Genomic DNA, 18,457 nt, shown 5'->3' with positions numbered 1-18,457 from the left:
AAGAGCTAAACACACAGCTCTGGAGCCCTGCTGTATCCTTGTTGCCCCTTCAGTCTAGTTAACACCTGGTCAGAAGAGGCTGCATACACACAATATCATACTTTGAATGGCCTGTGGCTCAACAAGCCTCCTCAATTCAGATCCATGGTGCACACAGAGATGCATTTGTTAGTGCAATCCTTTAAATGGTACTATTCCTTTCCCAGAGCTCTGTGCAAGCACTGAAGAGAACGGAGGACTTCCTGTATGGCAGGTCCGGATCACAGCCAGGGAGTTTACCTTTCACAAACTACCCATCCCTGAATGAAACCTAAAAAGGCACATTCGGAAACCTTTTCCCTTGCTCTTTGCAGCATTGTCCAGGAGTATTTTATTGTCAGCCCCTCCTGATGAGCTTTTAATGAGCTCGCAAGGCTTGCAACTGCAATGAGCCTGATGAAATGTTCCATTTATTATGGCCAGCCCTACCTGAAAGGAGTCCCCTTGATGTCTGTATAATAGTAGTCATTTGTCATCACCAACACCCGCTTCTAGATTTAGAAAAGGAAAGAGAAACAACAACATGCCTGTTAGGAAAGGTTTGCAGGGTTAAATGCAAAAGCAAACTTAAAATCTGTGACAAGATTAATAACAGCAATATGCACACATACATGCAAATGTTTATATCTGACCCACAATTAATAAACACTGTGGACATCATGTCTCAGGGAAAGTTTTCCACTCCAAACATACACTTTAAACCAATGGTTTGTGGGTGTTTTTTTAAAAAAAGGAATTATTTGTTTTACTTCTAGCTGAAAAAGTATTTTCTATACGATACCCCTTTGTCCACGGTTTTCTTCACTTCCATAGAGAATTTTCCTGTTTTCTGATTCACCATTGCATTTCGAAGCTGAATGTAAAATACAGTCATATAGTTAAACAAGGAATGAGAAAAAAATTATCTTCTTTGTAGATATTTGCATATTTGGGCAAAATGAAGATATTTCGCATAGCTGCAGAAGGTGTGTGCACACAGTAACCTTCCACTTTCATGTAATTTAACTACCAAGGATGAGAGGTTTTCAACTCATGTTAATGGATTATATATTAGAACCTGACAGGATAGATAAAAATGAATATTTGGATCCACAGGGTTCTGCTTAGACAGCTTCAGGCAAAGTCCTCTCAGCAAAAACATTTTCCAGCAGTCTTCTTGGTCATGGGTTAAGTGTGCGGACACAATTAATATGAGGTTTGTTTGTTTTTCATGCAGCAGCCTTGTGTGGTGATCATCAAAATTAATTTTTTTCTCTTCTTGCCATTGTTCTGACAAAAAAACCACTTTTCTGAAGCTGCTACTTTTAATGGAAGCTTCTGCTTGCAAGGAGAGAAGGATTAGTATGGAAACAAGACACAACCCACTTTTTTAAAAAAATAAATACACATTTTTAAATATAATGGCTGCCAGGAGCCAGAGTCAGGAGCAGGTCAGCAATAAAACACCCAGTGTCAGTGAAGTTAACTCTTTATTGAAAAGAACCCAAACAGCACAGGCCTAGTGATCACAGCAACTCTTCCCAGTAGGTCTTGCCCCAATGAGCCAGTTGTGAGGACTGAAGGTTCCCGTCTTCCCACTACTCTCTAAGGCTCCTCCCCCAGTTCCTTCCCCAGCAGCCTAAGGCTCTCTCAGTGTTCCACCCTCTTCATTTCTCTGCATGCTCTGGGAGATCAGAGCTACTCACAGCAGGAGGGGGAGACTCCCTGGCCTCTTCAGCAGCCTGCCTCCACTTCACCTCTTGACCCCCCTCTGCTTTTGCCGCTGATTCTGGACTGCTTTCTGCCACAGCCCCTTCCTGCTCACTAAATCTTGTTACCTCTTCAGTTTCCGACATGTCCTCCTCCCAGTCAGTTCCACCTTCTCCCTCCCTTCTTACTAAACTACATGGGCATGTTCAATGTTGGGGTTTCTGGGTTAGATAGAACATCCAAAAAAATCTGAGAAACCCTAAAAGAGTTCCATCCAAATTTGCAAAAAAATATGCACGTGGTGATGGGTACCCTATATATCTCCAACTGGGATCCTTCTACACAGTGATATTACTTGTTTCTCACCAGACTAGATGACCTTTCGGAACCAAGGTCTGCAAAGAAACACTCCAGACAGTGAGAAAGAGTCATAAGACCAGAACTGCCTCAGATTTTTAACCAATATGCAGATTTGAGGTGAAGGTTTCTGCACAGGAGAAATATCTGAAGAGTTTCAGAGAAAGGTAAAGGAATTAATATAAAACTGGTGGGACTTCTAAATGGGTTCCGCACATTCTTAATTTAAATTTCTTTCTAGAGATTACAGGATGTAGTCCAAAGTTGGAAGCTCCCTGTAAGCGTGGTTCTGTGCCTGACAATGAAGTAATATTTGTGGGATGGTCATGTGAGCATCAGAGTTTTGCATCTGAATTATGGACTGGGAGTTCAACTCACAATTTTAGTGCCAGGACATTTATTTGCCCAAGCATTTTAATGTTTTTACTTTATAGTCAATTTAAACTGGTTTTATACAGTGTTTCTTCCCTCCTCCCCCTAGCTTTCTATATTTACATTGCTATAAATGATGTCATTTTCTTGTTTTTGGTATATTGTCATTTTGGTATGTTCTGTTTCCCATGCTTCAACCTCCCTGGTATTTATATAGATGAAGAATGTGTTCAGTGCATGTCAGACTCAGAAGGAAGTTCCACTAAGTTCAGTTGGGCTTAATCCTGAGAAAATGGATGCAGGATGGCAGCCTGAATAATATTTTCAATAAATAAAAAAATCATTTCTGCTTTTCTTTTTTCATTTTACCTTGAACTAGCCGAACAGAGCACACACAATATCGCATTTGAATGTGTAAATAATGCATACAGCCCTGGAGAAAGAACATTTCAGAATACCTTAAGACACTGCTGCATTCCAGGATTTGAAACTAGTGAGCTTATTCTGCTACGACTGCACCTATTTATTCTTCTCCAGTCCACTTGCATGCATCATGGATGATTGATTGGACAATAGGGACAGGCTATTTTCATTGTCGATTTGCTATCAATGTCCTCCTGAAGGAGGACTGTGCTGTTGGGGGGGGGGGTGGAATTGTTGCCAAAGCTTGTCAGGGAAAGAGCTGTTTTTGTTTTTGTGAAGAATTTGAGCATGGCTGACAAACTGAAAACTGCAATGTTTGCAGCTCTTTAAATTTAATTCTGGGCCATCTAGATCGGAGCTAACAATCTTACTCTTCAGTCAGCGAGTGTAAAAGAATAATTTTTCGCTGGAGGCATATATAAAATAAAACATATATTTTACTGTAGGTTTTTTTGTACATATATATATAATATATATATATAAACACAATGCGTAATAGGCAATTCTGGAAATATTTTCCCTTTTTAACTTTTGTGGTTTTGGACTAGGAGAGCTGGTCTTAATTAACAATCTACTTTCTAACGTTTAAAGAACTGTTCCATTTATCTTTAACATGTTTCTCATTTTTCTCCATTTCAGAGCCTGTAGTCTTCCAGCGCCCACTCCCCACACAACCCTCGGGCAAGTCACAGACTTTACAAAAAGGGCCCCCAAAACCCTCGTAGCTTTTAAGATCAAGTATGCATGTGGGAATTAGATTTTTTATTTTTATTTTTTTACCCTCTGAATGGAGTTCTTGGCTTTGTAGCTCAGTTTTTCATCTATTCTGTAGACTTTTGTTCTGCTACCTCTCTGGGGTTGAAACTGGTGACCATTGATATGGATGGTCTTTCATCCAAAAGCAGGCCAGATACTTCTATGTAACACAATGTGCACTCCCAAATATAAAGCTTCGTTTTCACTACGGAAGACATTTTAAACACAAAATAAAACTGTATCTCCTTTAATCTAATTAAAACTGCATGTTTTCTAGTCTTGTTAATGGGCACAATGCCACAAAGCAATCTATAGAAAACAGGTAAAGAGGCAGGCAGACATGTTGACAAATGTATCACAATATAAGCTTGCATCCTCTACACCAGGCCTGCCAACTGGCAATGCACTCCCTGACTTGTACACAACCAGGTATTGCAGCTTCAGGTTTTGGGTGGCCCTGAGCAAGGTGTTGTTAATGCCCACCCCCCACCCCCAGGCAAAAAAAGGTCCCTCCGGAACTCACCGCCACTCCTCTCCACCCCAGTGATGTTGATGCCGGAACCACCAGCAGTCTCTCTGTTCTATGAGTGTGGAAGCCAAATAGGCTTTTTCGTTTGCGGCAGTAGCACCATAATAGGCTGGAAGCCACACAGCTGCTTAGCTCTGATGGGTACTTGGCAGCTTCTACATATCTCTATCAACACTAAGGAAGCCTTTGTGGGTTGGACTGTTTGGTGTCTGCAGTATTGCCATGGTTGACAGAAGTCACATTTGAACCAACAGAGGGCCAGAGCAGGAGCAACGACCTGCCCCCCCCCCACATTGAGGGTGCACGGTCATGTGACGTGATGCGTCACGTGATGCCACCTGGAATGTGCCATGCAGGGGCAGGTTGCACAGAGGGCGATATCTGTTTGCTCATCCCAGCCATGGTCCAGGAGCTCAGGAGCCAGGCAGAGGCTGGGACGAGTGAATCAAAGATTGTCCACGCTCCTCCCAGCCGTGCGGAGTTTGGGATGAACATGGGTGATCTTTGCTTCATTCATCCCAGCTGCAGCCAGGCTCCTGGGCTGCTGGATGGAGGCTGGGGCGTACGGGGGGCACCCAGTGGCAGTTCCCTCGATACTGGGGGGGGGCAAAAAATATTGGGGGAACTGAAGCCCCTCCACCCTCTATACCTGGCACTGCTGGACCAGAGTGGTGGCTGAAGTCACAGTAATGCTGAGATGAGGATGTGGTCCCAAACAAAACACATGTTAGTGTCCAGAGTCAACCCAAGATATTGCGTTGGTGCAGTTTTGCTGCCACTGATATAGCAGCAACAGTTGGATGCCATTTTGAATCAAGATAGTGGATTGAAACATCCAGAGTTGAACCAAATATCTCCTATGCCTCTGAGATGTACTGAGTCAGCAATCACACTCTCAAACATTCTATTGACTGGCAGGGAATAAGAAAAATAAATCTCCCCACCCCAGCTCCAGCTCCAACCACGGAGACAACAGGATATGAGGTGTACTAACTGTTTCCTACTACCCTTGGTCCCTTTCTTGATGAGAGCAGCATTATAACAGCAGGCCCCTCCCTCGACCTCTGCAAACTAGTCTAAGGACAACATGCATATCGCGGTTTCAATTTGAAGGCCGGTCAGTCTTTTCCCTTCTTCTAGAAAGCTTGATAGTGCATATGCTCTCCAGTGAGTGCTAATGAACAGATTAAACAGAAGTCTCTGAGTCTCTGGCAAGATGTTCAATGGACTTCAGCAATTGCAGAATCTGGGTATTTTGATTTGAATTGCACAAGTAGGGAATTTCACTTGCAAATCTCATTTTGAAATGAATTAAGCTCAAGTTCAGCTTGAAAATGCAGAAAAGAATGTAGGAAACATCACAAAATCTAGTGGAAATGTTTAGGAGCAGAAATCACAAGAGCTGAAGGGAAGAGGGGAAAAGTCTCAGAAAAGATGAGCTGATTTAATCAGCAAAACACAGGAAGACTGGCACTGTTAAACCCATGAAATATTTCATTATTTATAAACTGAGTAGGGGTGGGCTGACAGAATCAGACATATATTTTGCAAGGGAGAAGGAAAACATAAACTTGAGTTGGAGAAAAAGGATAAGAAATGCCTACATCTGAATGCTGATAATGCTCCAGAGGCAGACATACGTGATGAATCCCAGATTTCAGAAAGACGTGACACTGTAAATATGGGAACCTTCCGTTGATATATTCAAAACCTCTCCAAAATGAGTGGGTTTTGGAAGGATATAGGGGATGCTAATGTACTGCTGATATTTGAGAAGAGTGCTAGGAAATATCTATGAAAATGCAGACATGCAAGCATGACTTTAGTCGGCGCAGACATTATGGGAAAAGCTCAATAACAGGAACCGAAAGGAGAACACCTGGAAAGTTATGATTTAATTAAGGACAGTCAGCATGGATTTGCACAAAACGAATCATGCCTAACAAATCAGATTTATGGTGGAAGTAACAGAAAGACCAGGCAAAGGTTAAGCCATGGACATAAGGAAAACTTTTGATACAGTACAGCTCAAGGAATTGACATGTAAATAAAGAATGACACAGAAGGGAGATGCAAACTGACTGGACAACAGAGATACGGACAAGGGAGGAGCATGATCTTGGAACAGAAAGAACTTAACTGAAAAGATTAGCACATACCTAAAAGAAGGTGTTAGATGGACAGCACTAACATGATCCTGCAGTTCTGGATTCTGGGGTTTGGACAGAGACCAAAAATGTGGTTCTTTTTAAAATATTGGTTGGTTTCTGGCATTTTAAATTGCTTCATAAGCAACAGGGAAACTTCTTCAGAGATATAGAGCAGCCTGGCAAAATTTGGCACAGGATTTGTTCTTGTTGTGTAATCTAACATCTAAATGTTATTTACTCGGCAGGATCCAGAGGTGACTCCTGGCTTTCAAAGGTTTAAAATTCTGCCCCTATGGAGATGGTGGGGTTTGGCACCTCCTCCTCATTCATCTTACCAAGCTCTATGGCTGGTGGAGCTTGTAACAGGACTAGTCTCCCTCTGCCAATCCTTATAGCTATATGTATCATCCATCCTGTGATTATTTATCACCTTTATTTCCCATCTTTCCACTAAGCACATTCGGGTTATTTATTTATTTATTGCAATATTTATACCCTGGTTTTTCACCTTTCAGGCTTCGCAAGGTGGCCAAGTGTGTTTGTTTCATTTGACCTATACAGCTATGAGAAGCATTAGGCTGAGAGAGTAGGCCTGAGCATGGGTTTGAATATGAGTCTCCCTAGAATTATATATTATGCCAATCCTCTCCACATGACATACAGATTCTGGCTTCCTGAAATCTTGCTGCCCCTTCCTACTGCAGCTGGTATATCAGCTGGGTTTCCACTAGTGGGGCACAATAGTTGAATCCCACCCAAGCTCCATATAACACTGGGCTCTCTTCTATTCTCTGCCCCCCCCATCACTGAGCAGCAGACTAAATGAACCAAATGAACCAAAGAAATACAGGGATTTATACACATGGCCTCTTATTAAGTGCTTCCCTGGACCACCACCCAATATGGCCTGACTTTGGTACCTTCCATGGTAACCAATGGAATGCAAGATGTCGCCCAGGGCAAATGGCAATATATCCTTGGTACATCTATACATGGGGATACGTATGTACGAAGCGGAAGGAGAGCGAGAAAGTCAAAACGAGAAGAAAAAATATAAAATTTGAATGGAGAAGGGGAAGAACATGGACCATTATCTTTGGCTTCTCTTTTCTTCTTGCTGCTTAACACTTGAAAGTGGTATATTAGTGAATGCACTGACCTTTCTGACAAGCTCTGACAGAACAAATCACTCACCACATCATCCCTGTCTTCCCACTCCACCTCGGAAAGGTCGACACTGCTATAGTTGGGCTTCCTTCGCTTTTTTACTTCTTCATACTAGAGTTTAAAAAAAAAATGTGGTTTTGTTTTTTTTAGAAAAACACATTGGACAAAATGATGAGCCATTTCTTTACAACCTCAAGTTCAGCTTTTATGCTAGAGAGGTGTTTAGATGCAATGGGTGGTTTCAGCAATGTCTTTGGTTAACCCCGAGGTAAGCACACACAGCTTTACACAATCAAATGTTTTGTTTTAACACAACTCTTGGGGGCTCCAGAATGGATTTCCTTTCATCAGAACGTGCCCTTTTCACAGACTATAAGCACAGCAATTGTCAGTGTACCCTTGACACCAAGGAATTGGGGACAAATAAACTTGGACACCTAATAAAAGAAAATTGCTCTGTATGAGCACCACACATACATTAGACTACCAGCTACTACACCATATGGAAAGTATGCAAGTTGTACTCCCAAAGTTTATAAAATACATCCTGAAATAGTTCTTGCAGCCATGCAGGAAGTGATATTTCCTAAAGTGTTATCAACAAAACGTTTACATATTTCTCTTTAAACAAGATAAGGCCCTATTCCTAGGAAGTTTGGTGTTAATATCTGCTGATACTGTAGTTTATCAGCCCTTTCATGGGGGCAGATGGGTGGGAGAACACAAGAAGCACGCTAATAGAGACATGCTATTTGTTTTTATCACTAATATGGTAACACTGTAAATCTCACATATTAAAATAAGCATCACATGATGACAAATGGCTTTGACACTGGCGTTCCTGTAACGTAGGAAAATCCTGCCCCCTGCTGTACATCACAACTGAGAGACCCTGAAGAAACACCTTGTTATGGGTTAAAGCTAATACCTAAAATGAAATGTTGTGAGCTCACCCAAGAAAATAAATCAATGCATTCTGTTACGAGTACATCTCAAGTGCACACAGTTAGTTATTCTGTATTACTCAGTGTTAAAACTAAGGCTGTACAAAATCCACAGAAAGACATCCATCTAAAAACTCTTTTCTGGCACCAAGCTATGAATTCTGCCAAAAATCTAACTGCCTATACAAATTCTGCCAGCACTACTCTGAGGAATTGTTTGCTTCAGGAAAAGGTGTTAAATTCTTTTAAGCACACACGCTTTGTTCACAGCTGCACTGCACGATGGATTCTGTAATCTCAGTGTGGCAATCTATAAACATTTTTACCTTTATTCACACAGACGTGAGAGGGGGCTAAATTTCTGAGGATTGTAGCATCTTCTGAACATTTTTATTTTGGCCAGCATGTTTCAGAACATTTCCACATTTAGGGCAAAATACAACCTCCCCACTCCACACCAGCAGGGTTCTGCAGAGTGGCAGAATTATTTACTGTACCTAGAGCTCCGCTGCAAGGGAAGAAGGGGGAAAACAATTCAGACCTGCTCCTTCACAAGCTCCAGGCTAGCATAGTGACTGGGTTTGAATCAGGCTTGAGGCCTTCACCCAACAGCAGTGAAACTAGCTTAAGAGCCAGCAAACTGCCACCTCCTCCACTCTCAGAACAGCACATTTGGGGGTCTTTTCTCTGGGCTCTGCCGACATTGGTATAACCAATACTCTTGCCTACCCTCATATTTGGCAGCAGGCCTGCTCAGACAGCAGAGCTAAGCAGAGGGAGACCTCCACTCAATCCGACCCTCTTCCACAGCCTGGCATGAGGAAAACTTGGATTGTCCTCTCGATCTCACTTTAATCCTCTTGAGGTATTACATACCCTCCAACATTACTCAGATGAAAATAGGGACATTTCTCCCTCCCTCCCACAACTGACCCTCCTCGACCCCCCCCCCATTTTTTGTCACCTCCCCCCCCAAAGCATTTCCTCCACCACTACACCCCCTCCACTGTCCTGAGATTTTGTTTTATTCTTTGGTAGATTTACAAAAAGAAAAACACATACAAATAAATAAATTTTAGAAAGGAGCAAGATTAAATGCAGACACACAAAACATTTTTTAAAATAAAAAAATCAAGACTCCTTGTGATCTGCTCCCCCTTTCTTCCTCTGTCTGCCCCTCAGAGCTGGCATGGGACGTGGGTGGGGCTGGGCTTCAGTGGTGGCAGCCTCCCCTCCTCCTTGCCCACTTTCTAGCAGCCACTGTGAGCTGCCCAAGGGAGGAGGCTGACAGCATTGGCATGCTTATAGCAGTACCAGCCTAATGGAACATGTATGAAACCCATAACAAACATGGGAAAGCACTGAAACTCCTTGTTTTTGGAAGGCTTTTGGGTAACTGTTACAGGTTTAATCTGGCACGCTGCCGAAACGTTAATATTGCTTTTCTTATTGTTAACATGCTTTTATAATTATTTCTATCTCAGTTTTTCTCTTTCTTTTATCTTGCATTGTTGCTCTGATGATTTACTCAAGTTGTTATAAGTAATGCAGGGTGTAAATCAAGTATATAAATATAATAAAATATAAATAAAACAGATTGGCGTGAATCCAGATAGTTGATGTCCAGGCGCTGGGGAACAACCGTGGGAGAGGGCTATTATTGCCTGCATGTCCTGATCGTTGACTTCCCAAAGTCATCTGCTTGGCCACAGTGTGAGACGTAGGATGTTGGACGTGATAGGCCTGTGGTTTGATTTCAGCAGTGCTCTGCTTCTGCTTTAAACTTCACTCACAGACTAATCCCATTGCGGGGAAAGGAGAGGGGTTTTTCACCATTTCCCCCCTCTTTTTGGAAAGCTTCCCCAGAGAGTTGGGAACCCTTCCTGAAGAGAGCGGGCTACAGTGGGAAGGTACCCCCCATCTTCCTGCAGCAGGAACCTCTGCTGGATCGTGTTCCCCTGCATCGATGGAAGAAGCAGAAGTTAAAAAGGGCACGCAACACTGCCAGGTGTTGCCGGTGGGATAAGGAATTTGTTGAGTTCAAATATCCAAATGACTCAAGCATGTAATAGGGAGATGGGGAGGGGGAGAGTAACATCTTAAAAGCAACATGCAAATCCAGTTTGCTAATATCCTTGGCTCTAGACAACATACCTTCTTAGCGAGTGAGCACTTAACAAGGTAAGGCAGAAATATCACGTGACAAGTCTAGCCTAGGGAACCCCGCCCAGTGTTGGGTTTCATTATTAGAATGGAAGTTAGGCTTCAGCCTTTGGAGTTGCAAAACTACCTCTCTGCTCCATTTATCGGAGTTAAATTCCCAGAGGAAGAATTAAGTTGGCATACGTACAACTCTCCCCCTGGGGATGTGTCTGGGAGCAGCATGGGCTCTCGGTTTAAATCTCCACTGGCAGGCTTTTAAGCTTTTTTTATTTAATTTGCTTTAAAAAAAAACCTGGTTTCCTGCAATCCTAGTATCATGTGAGCTGCATTTATTTTGTAGCTGAGCATGATCCTTTACTGAGCCCTGCTGGGCCCTGAATTTGTAAAGCATTTGAAATGTGTTCACTCATAAAAGGGTCCTTGTAAAAGCAAACTCCCAAGATTAAGATTAAACAAAAGTGTGACTTTCTTTGCTTTCTTATAAGAGAATAAGAGCTAACCTTTTCCCTCCCTTTCCAAAGAAAGAGCTGCAGACCAAAGCTATAATTTAAGATTTTAATCCAGAAATTCTTAGATTATGGTTGGCAATGAAGACCAGTTATTTTGGATTGGATGTCCATGCCAGCTGGCAGTAACAATCTGCCATGCAGTAAAATTTCCAACCCATAATGCAATGAAAAAAACCCAACCCTTAACTATGTCACATAAAAGGAGGGGCAGTGGGTGGGGGAATAAACCTCAGCTTTCACACAGGGGGAAAAAGGGAAGCAAATAAAGATGTACAGCCCTGAAAGAACCCCCTGGCAATGTAACGTATGAGAAAATTTTGATTTCTCATCCACGCCCCCCCCCCAGTACACGCTTATGTTACAAACAACACAGAACACATCTAAACATCTGGTTCTCAAAGTGAAAAAGTCTTCTAAAGAGATATAAACAGCTGTTGGTACCACAGAATTATAGAATTCTAGAGTTGGAAGGGACCCCGAGAGTAATCTAGTCCAACCACCTGCAATGCAGGAGTGCATGAAAATATGAATGTATGAAAAGAAGCTGACTAATCCCTCCTCAGGCAAGTCTTTGTCCTAATTCATCAAACCTACCTAATCATAACAATGCAAGCTATTGCAAGGAATCCATCAATGCAACTGATAATGGGAGCTATTGGAACTTCACCCACCTCTCCCATAGATATTTTCAACTTTGGAGAACTCTGAAGCAGAAGGTAGATCAGAATGCACTGGCTAGACAGAAGATAGATCAGTTTCCACTAGATCTCAGACTGATTTACAGCATATCAGCAAGGATTCTGACTGATAATGTGTGATTCTAATACACACTGATAATAACAATAACAACAACGACACCCTTCTAAATTAGGCTGCTGAGATGAAGTTTGTTGGGGTAGGATTTTGTGTGTGACAGGACTATGAGGATATGCTCAGAGGCACTCTGTTACTTAAATCTAAGAATATGCTGACACCCCCATTACTGTTCTGACTCTTGGTGGTGGATCCTAGGGTTCTAGTAAAAAAACTAACTAAAAGCTGAGCAGATCCCACAAGCCTGGATTCTAAAGGCCCTCAAAGCCCCATTCTTTCTGAGCTGAGAACCTTTGCTATAGACAGATTATACAGCTGAGGTATCTGTATTTTTACATTGGCCGTCCTCTCATGCTACTTCTGAGGAGATAAAGTCACTCTTCAGCACAGCTGCAACTTGCTGCTTTTCAAAAGCCCCCCCCCCCCAACGTAGTAAATACTACTTTCACAACGTGAAAAGGCAGCTGTATGGAATAGCCTGAAGCACTTGGATCTTGTGGTAAAATGCCTTGTGGTAATTTTGTCATATGAAATAGAGAATCTGCCCTCTGTTTTGTATTTCTGGAGAGCCAAATGGATCAAGCATGACTAAAAGGGGCTTCCTTACTACAAGGCTTTAAGAAGTACTGTATTGCTCAAAATAAGGGGTAGACAACATGGTGCCATCCAGCTACCATTGGACTCCAATGCCCATCAGCCTCAGCCAGCATAACCAGGGATGATAGGAGCTAAATAAAATTTGGAGGGTACCACACTGGCTACCCCTGGTCTAAATTAATGACAGAGAAAATAGTGCACAGATCTTTATGTACCTATAAAGACTGGGTAAACAATACCTTCAGATCAGATCAACCACATACAAGCAGATTAGTAGTGTGACGTGTACTTGATTCTTTCCACGGCAAACCCTCTTAATTTAGGATTTAATTTGCATTCTTAAGACCTTATCATTCAGGATTATGTAAAACTGACAGCTGCTTATAATTATATCTCCTTAGAGTGGAAATAATTTAAACCATCTGCCATCATTTCAACATTACCAGACTTAAAACTCGGTGAGCTTGTTTCTACCTAACGTCAAAGTTGAAAGTAAAGAAGCAAAGTAAACTGCAAGTATATTACTACCAAATTTCTTGCATTTCATTTGTATGTGCAACTGGTTTTTCCAGCAAGGCATTCAAACTGTTAATTATCTTTTTAATATATGTAATTTAGGATTGCTAATTAGATAGCAATTTAATGCCCTCACAGGGATTCAGATGCTCTTTCTTTTTTAACATGTAAACTCCGACAGGAATAATTGTTGACATTCAAGTAATTGAACTCTTCAGTTATTTAAATGAACACAAGGCATTTACACTGTTCAAATCATTTAAATATTCCACTGTCAGCTACAGCTGTAGAGTTTTATGGAGTCTCTGAAAAAGCAAGGGTAAGTGTAGGTTATCTTAGTTTTCAGGCAGGACTCCCCAGAGAGAAATGAGATTTGCTGCTTATGAAAGGCTAACACCGTTTAAGTGGGGCATTAATGTTTCCTCTGAGACTTGGATTTCTCTGTTTTTCTATATTAGGAGAAACAAATTTTCCCAGAATTTACAGCTATGAAAGCCTTAATACTGGTTTAGCAATCTTTAAATACACTAAGTCTTTTTTGCTACATACAATGCATTGTGGCTGTTAACATTTACCGGTAACTTAAACTCAGCAACTTGCTTTGGGTACATAACTGCCATCGTATTTAGGGGAAGGTTTTTATCTTTCGTTCATATATATATATATATATATATATATATATATATATATACACACACACAACTTCCTTTACCAAGGCCAATGATGAAAACAATTGTATAAGGGCAGTTATTATTTTGTGCATATTTTTCATGTTAACTTCCTTTTGAAAGAAGAACAAATAGGATTTTGTAGAATATAGAGTTACTACAAAAATGAAACCAACACTGTCATCATATCTGAACTAATGCTGGGAATTTGTGTTCTTATTATGTACATGAGTTGCAGTTTGCCTGTAAGGAAAGTTTCATTTGCACTGAGCTATCCTACGTGACTAGAAATAAGTGTGAGATCACGTGGCCGACTGTGCCTGTAAAGAAACAGCCGAGTTAAACTGTCACATGCTTGTGGTCGTAAGAATAGGCGATCGAAGAGGAGTGGAACTAGAAGCAAACTGCATGGTTATTTTCATGCAGGGCAAATGCAGAGAGCTCAGTGCAAATGGTACCTGACCTGGCTAAAATGTTAATATGGAGATCTTCCTTGATGGAAAATACATATTGTTAAAAGAGATTATATACTGGTGCTGATGGCCTGTATGCAGTGCTAGCATGGAGTAAGTGGGCCTAACGTTTGAAAAAGTAAGAAACTATCTATGGCGATGAGCTGATATCCTTTCATCAATTATATGCTTCTGGGTTAGAGTGCTCCTAGTGGCAGATTTGCTCATTGAAATCACAGGGTTTTGGCATGGAGGTGCGAAGGTTGGTGGGCATCATGAAATGTTTTGATAAATTGATGAATGAGGGTACTGACCAGGAGTCAGTGTTCTTAGCATATGTGGGCACCAATGTCAGTGGAAAAAAGTATAGCCCAGATTCTGGAAGCAAGTGGCAGCAGGGGCTATTTTCCTCTTGTCTTTGTATGATCTATTATAGAAGCCCTTAACAACGCATGGAAAACCTAGTGTGTAGTTTGAATCTCTATTTCAGTTTTTAAAAATACCATTTATTGGGGGGGGGGGATAAAACCCTGTGGTAGATTCTCAATGTCTTTTTCTCGCTTATGGTTTGATAATGCTGACATTACATTCCTAAATTAAATTATGTCTAATCCATGATGTTTCTCAATCCAGCATTGGTGCCTATAAACAAAACAAAGTACAACAGCTGATGAGTTTCTTTTCAGAAAATGAAACTTCAACAGCCTGCTGTAAAATAATAACAAATAACATTTATTATTATTATTACTTATAACCCACCCATCTGGCTTGGATTCCCCAGCCGCCTTGGGTGGCTTAAAGCATATCTAAAAACATAATAAAAACATCAAGTGTTAAAAACCTCCCAATACATGGCTGCCTTCAGATGTCTTCTAAAATTATCTCTTTGACATCTGAAGGGAGGGCGTCACCAGCAGAAGACCCTTGGAGGAGGACCAGGCTGAGTGATGGGGGTGGAGACACTCCATCAGGTATACTGGGCCAAGGTCATTTAGGGCTTTGAAGATCAGCACCAACACTTTGAATTGTGCTCAGAAACGTACTGGCAGCCAGTGAAGATCTTTTAGGGCCAGTGTTATATGGTCCCGATGGCCACTCTCAGTCACCAGTCTAGCTGCCACATTCAAGATTAGTTGTAGTTTCCGAGTCCCTTTCAAAGGCAGCCCCACGTAGAGTGCATTGCAGTAGTCCAAGCAGGAGATAACCAGGGCGTGCACTTCGGTGAGACAGTCTGTGGGCAGGTAGGGTCTCAGCCTGCGAACTAGATGGAGCTGATATACAGCTGCCCTGGACACAGAATCGACAGCTGTGAGTCCAAAATGACTCCCAGGCTGCGCACCTGGTCTTTCAGGGGAACAGTTATCCTGTTCAGGACCAGGGAGTATCCCCCCCACCCTGCATCTCCCCGGCAAACTGAAATTATTAAACTGAAATGTGTTATTTTATTATCCCCAAGACCTTTGATACATTTAAGTAGGCAGGGAGAACACACACCACTTTGCTCTTGGACAATAATAGTACTGGAGTCACAGATCGGAGTTAACATTTATATACGACTTGATTTTAGCAAAACTTCAAGCAGTTTACAGGAATAGTTCAAAATCCTAAACTCTCAACAATAATCACATTTACTCGGAAGCAAGTTCAAATGATTTCCAAAGAATGACTGGTGAATTTTCCTTGCTACACTCTTGTGGAACAACTTTCTTACAAATATACTCTTGGAGCCGTTTTCGTCTGCGCAAGGGCTTCCACTTATGCAAAATGGCTTCCCTCTCTTCTGCTGCACAACCAAAATTGGGTCTGGAGGGGTCAGGAGAACCCTCAGAGCAGTGTGTAGGGGAAAGAGAGGGCTGATCATTGTACCTGGCAAGCTGAAATGCTTGCACAGATGGAGTGTCTGTAATAGCACAATACTGAGATCTATCCTCTACAACAAGATTACATTTAACACATTCCAAGGAAGGTTCATATTTTATTGTCTCTCAAATCGTGTTTATGTCAAACATTGGAGTATGCTCATATTTACTATCCTGTTCCATTTAGAACCATTTTACTAGCCGCACTGGGAGGGCGACAGGTTCCCCAACCCAAAAGTAGCGGATCAACTGCTTTTTCAAGACCAACGTCTTAATGCGGTATCAACGTGAAATTGGCTACGACTCAGAACTGGAAGCATTTACACATGCTATTAAACTTTATTAGAGCGAATAGTCCCACAGAAATAAGTTTAAAGCTGTATAACTCCAATAAGCAAACTGAGAAACTTACACCTCAACTGAAACCAGATTTTACTGAAAAGGCGCACTGATTTCAATAGTTATGAGAGCCAAAATTCCATATTCAGAGGTGGTAAACTTTTAATTGCCGCTGATTTATACTAGCGCACTATTTGGATCAGAATGCATCTGAATTAAGTCCCATTTGTTTCAGCCGCATTTATTTCTCAGTCCATTGAGAAATTTTGACCGTATGAGGAGAAATATCCTGAATATAGTTGGCATTTTAATTTAAAACACTTCCAATGTTATTTATACAGTATGGGCCTAATTTTGTCCCACTTGCAATGTCCATGCTGATACATGAAACATCTATAACCAAGGGAGAAAGATCGTGTACACAAACTTGGCTATAGAGCTGGCATCATTGCATCTACTACAACAAGGCACTTTACATGGAACAAATGTTAAAGAATGGTTAGAAGGTTCTTATGGATGAGAACAAGGCAGCTCATTTCTTGATGAGGGGCTTCGGATGGTCCAAGCACAGAACACCATTGCTGGTCCACATGAGAGCTTGCCAGGTAGCTTGTGAAAACCACTCAAAATCTGAGTGTATATGTGCTCACACTGAAAGCCCAAATAGTGTAGACTTTTAAGGGTGCAGTTCTAACAGGAGCAAGGGTGTGCAGTGGCAGATTCATTGCTGTTGGCTCCTGCTGGCTAAGGCAGAAGGTGAAGGAAGAGATGCTGTACCTATTTTGCTGTGCCAGCTTCAGGCTGCTGCAGCTCAGGGGTCCAAAATTAGACTCCTCTCCAGGAACTGTGTTTGCTTTGATCCATTGCCAGCCCAGCTCTGACCTCTCCCACAAATCACTCTGAGGACCTACTGCTGGTTACCGCTGCTTGAAACACCATCTTTGGCAAGGGCCTCTGCAGTGGTGCAGCCCACTGCTGGTGAGGCCTGTCAGGAGGACACCTCCTAACCAATAGCGAGCAGCACAAACTGGGATTACTCTGCCCAAATTCTAAATTGATTGGGTCTCTCAGAGCAGTTACTCCCTTATAAACCTTCATTCAGCCCAATTTCTTTTTCATCACTTGACGGAGAGGAACTAGGGGATGGCAATGCTCTTCAAAGTTTTAGGAAGAGTCTTGACAATTTTAGAGGTGTAAATGAAGTGACTGAGTGACTTTCACTCACTAAAAAGAAAAACTAAGTTACTGATTGAAGTGGCTGGACTCAGCAGCCCAGCTGACATTCAGCATGTGAGAATGTCTCTGCAAATGATACTATATCATGATGTAGGGTAACAAAACACAGTGTGTGTGTGTGTGTGTGTGTGTGTGTGTGCACCTAAGAATGCAATTTTTTTTACAAATAATACACACACAGAGATATATAGATAGAGTGGTGCCTCGCAAGACGAAAAGAATCCGTTCTGTGATTCTCTTCGTCTAGCGGTTTTTTCGTCTTGCGAAGCAAGCCCATTGACGGATTAGCGGATTAGCGCTATTAGCGGCTTTTAGCGGCTTATCTGCTGACCGGATCAGCTGATAAGCGGCTTAGCGGCTCAGAAAAAGGGGGGAGGGGGAAAAACCCGCAGGAACTCGCAAGGCATTGTCGTCTTGCAAAGCAAGCCCATAGGAAATTCGTTTTGCGAAGCACCTCCAAAACGGAAAACCCTTTCGTCTAGCGGGTTTTCCGTCTTGCAGGGCATTCGTCTTGCGGGGCACCACTGTATGTATGTATTAAGATCAGAATTTTATGTTTTTAAGACACACGATGAGAACAAATGGAATTAATTTGAGGATGTTTCCTGTGCTCTGTATTACACAGTATTACTATATATTCTAATCTGTAATACAAGAGGAGTCATTACTATTGTGTTTTGAATTGTGGCTGGTGTTTTTCCTTTTTTGTCTCTCTGACGCCTACTAGCTTTCCCGTTTTATATATACTCTGTTCGTTTTAAGTATATACATTTTTTCAAGGCTGCTTCTTTGGACCGTGGAAACATTTCCTGTTAATATTTCCATACTGCAGCCAAACAGAGCTTTCAAATGTAGCAGAAAGTGAAACATATAGAGTTT

At 41.8% G+C, this 18,457-nt stretch overlaps 1 protein-coding gene across 4 annotated transcripts in view; it reads right to left on the bottom strand.

Moving 5' to 3' along the window:
- The window catches only part of CACNA2D3 (calcium voltage-gated channel auxiliary subunit alpha2delta 3), a 482,706-nt gene that overhangs the window by 102,885 nt on the left and 361,364 nt on the right, over window positions 1-18,457 (bottom strand). For all 4 annotated transcript variants that reach the window (XR_014522462.1, XR_014522463.1, XR_014522464.1 and 1 more), the window contains 3 exons: window positions 7,510-7,593; window positions 821-892; window positions 469-530 (listed from right to left, as the gene is read on the bottom strand). Coding sequence is in view for 1 of the 4 variants with exons in the window: in XM_083489214.1 (XP_083345340.1) it covers window positions 469-530; window positions 821-892; window positions 7,510-7,593 (218 nt within the window). In the remaining 3 variants the exon portion in view is untranslated. The remainder of the gene's footprint in view (window positions 1-468; window positions 531-820; window positions 893-7,509; window positions 7,594-18,457) is intronic.

This window comes from Podarcis liolepis (genome assembly GCF_965112155.1).
Source record: "Podarcis liolepis genome assembly, chromosome: 2".
Taxonomy (NCBI): Eukaryota; Metazoa; Chordata; class Lepidosauria; order Squamata; family Lacertidae; genus Podarcis; species Podarcis liolepis.
This window is presented reverse-complemented; position numbering and strand designations above follow the sequence as displayed.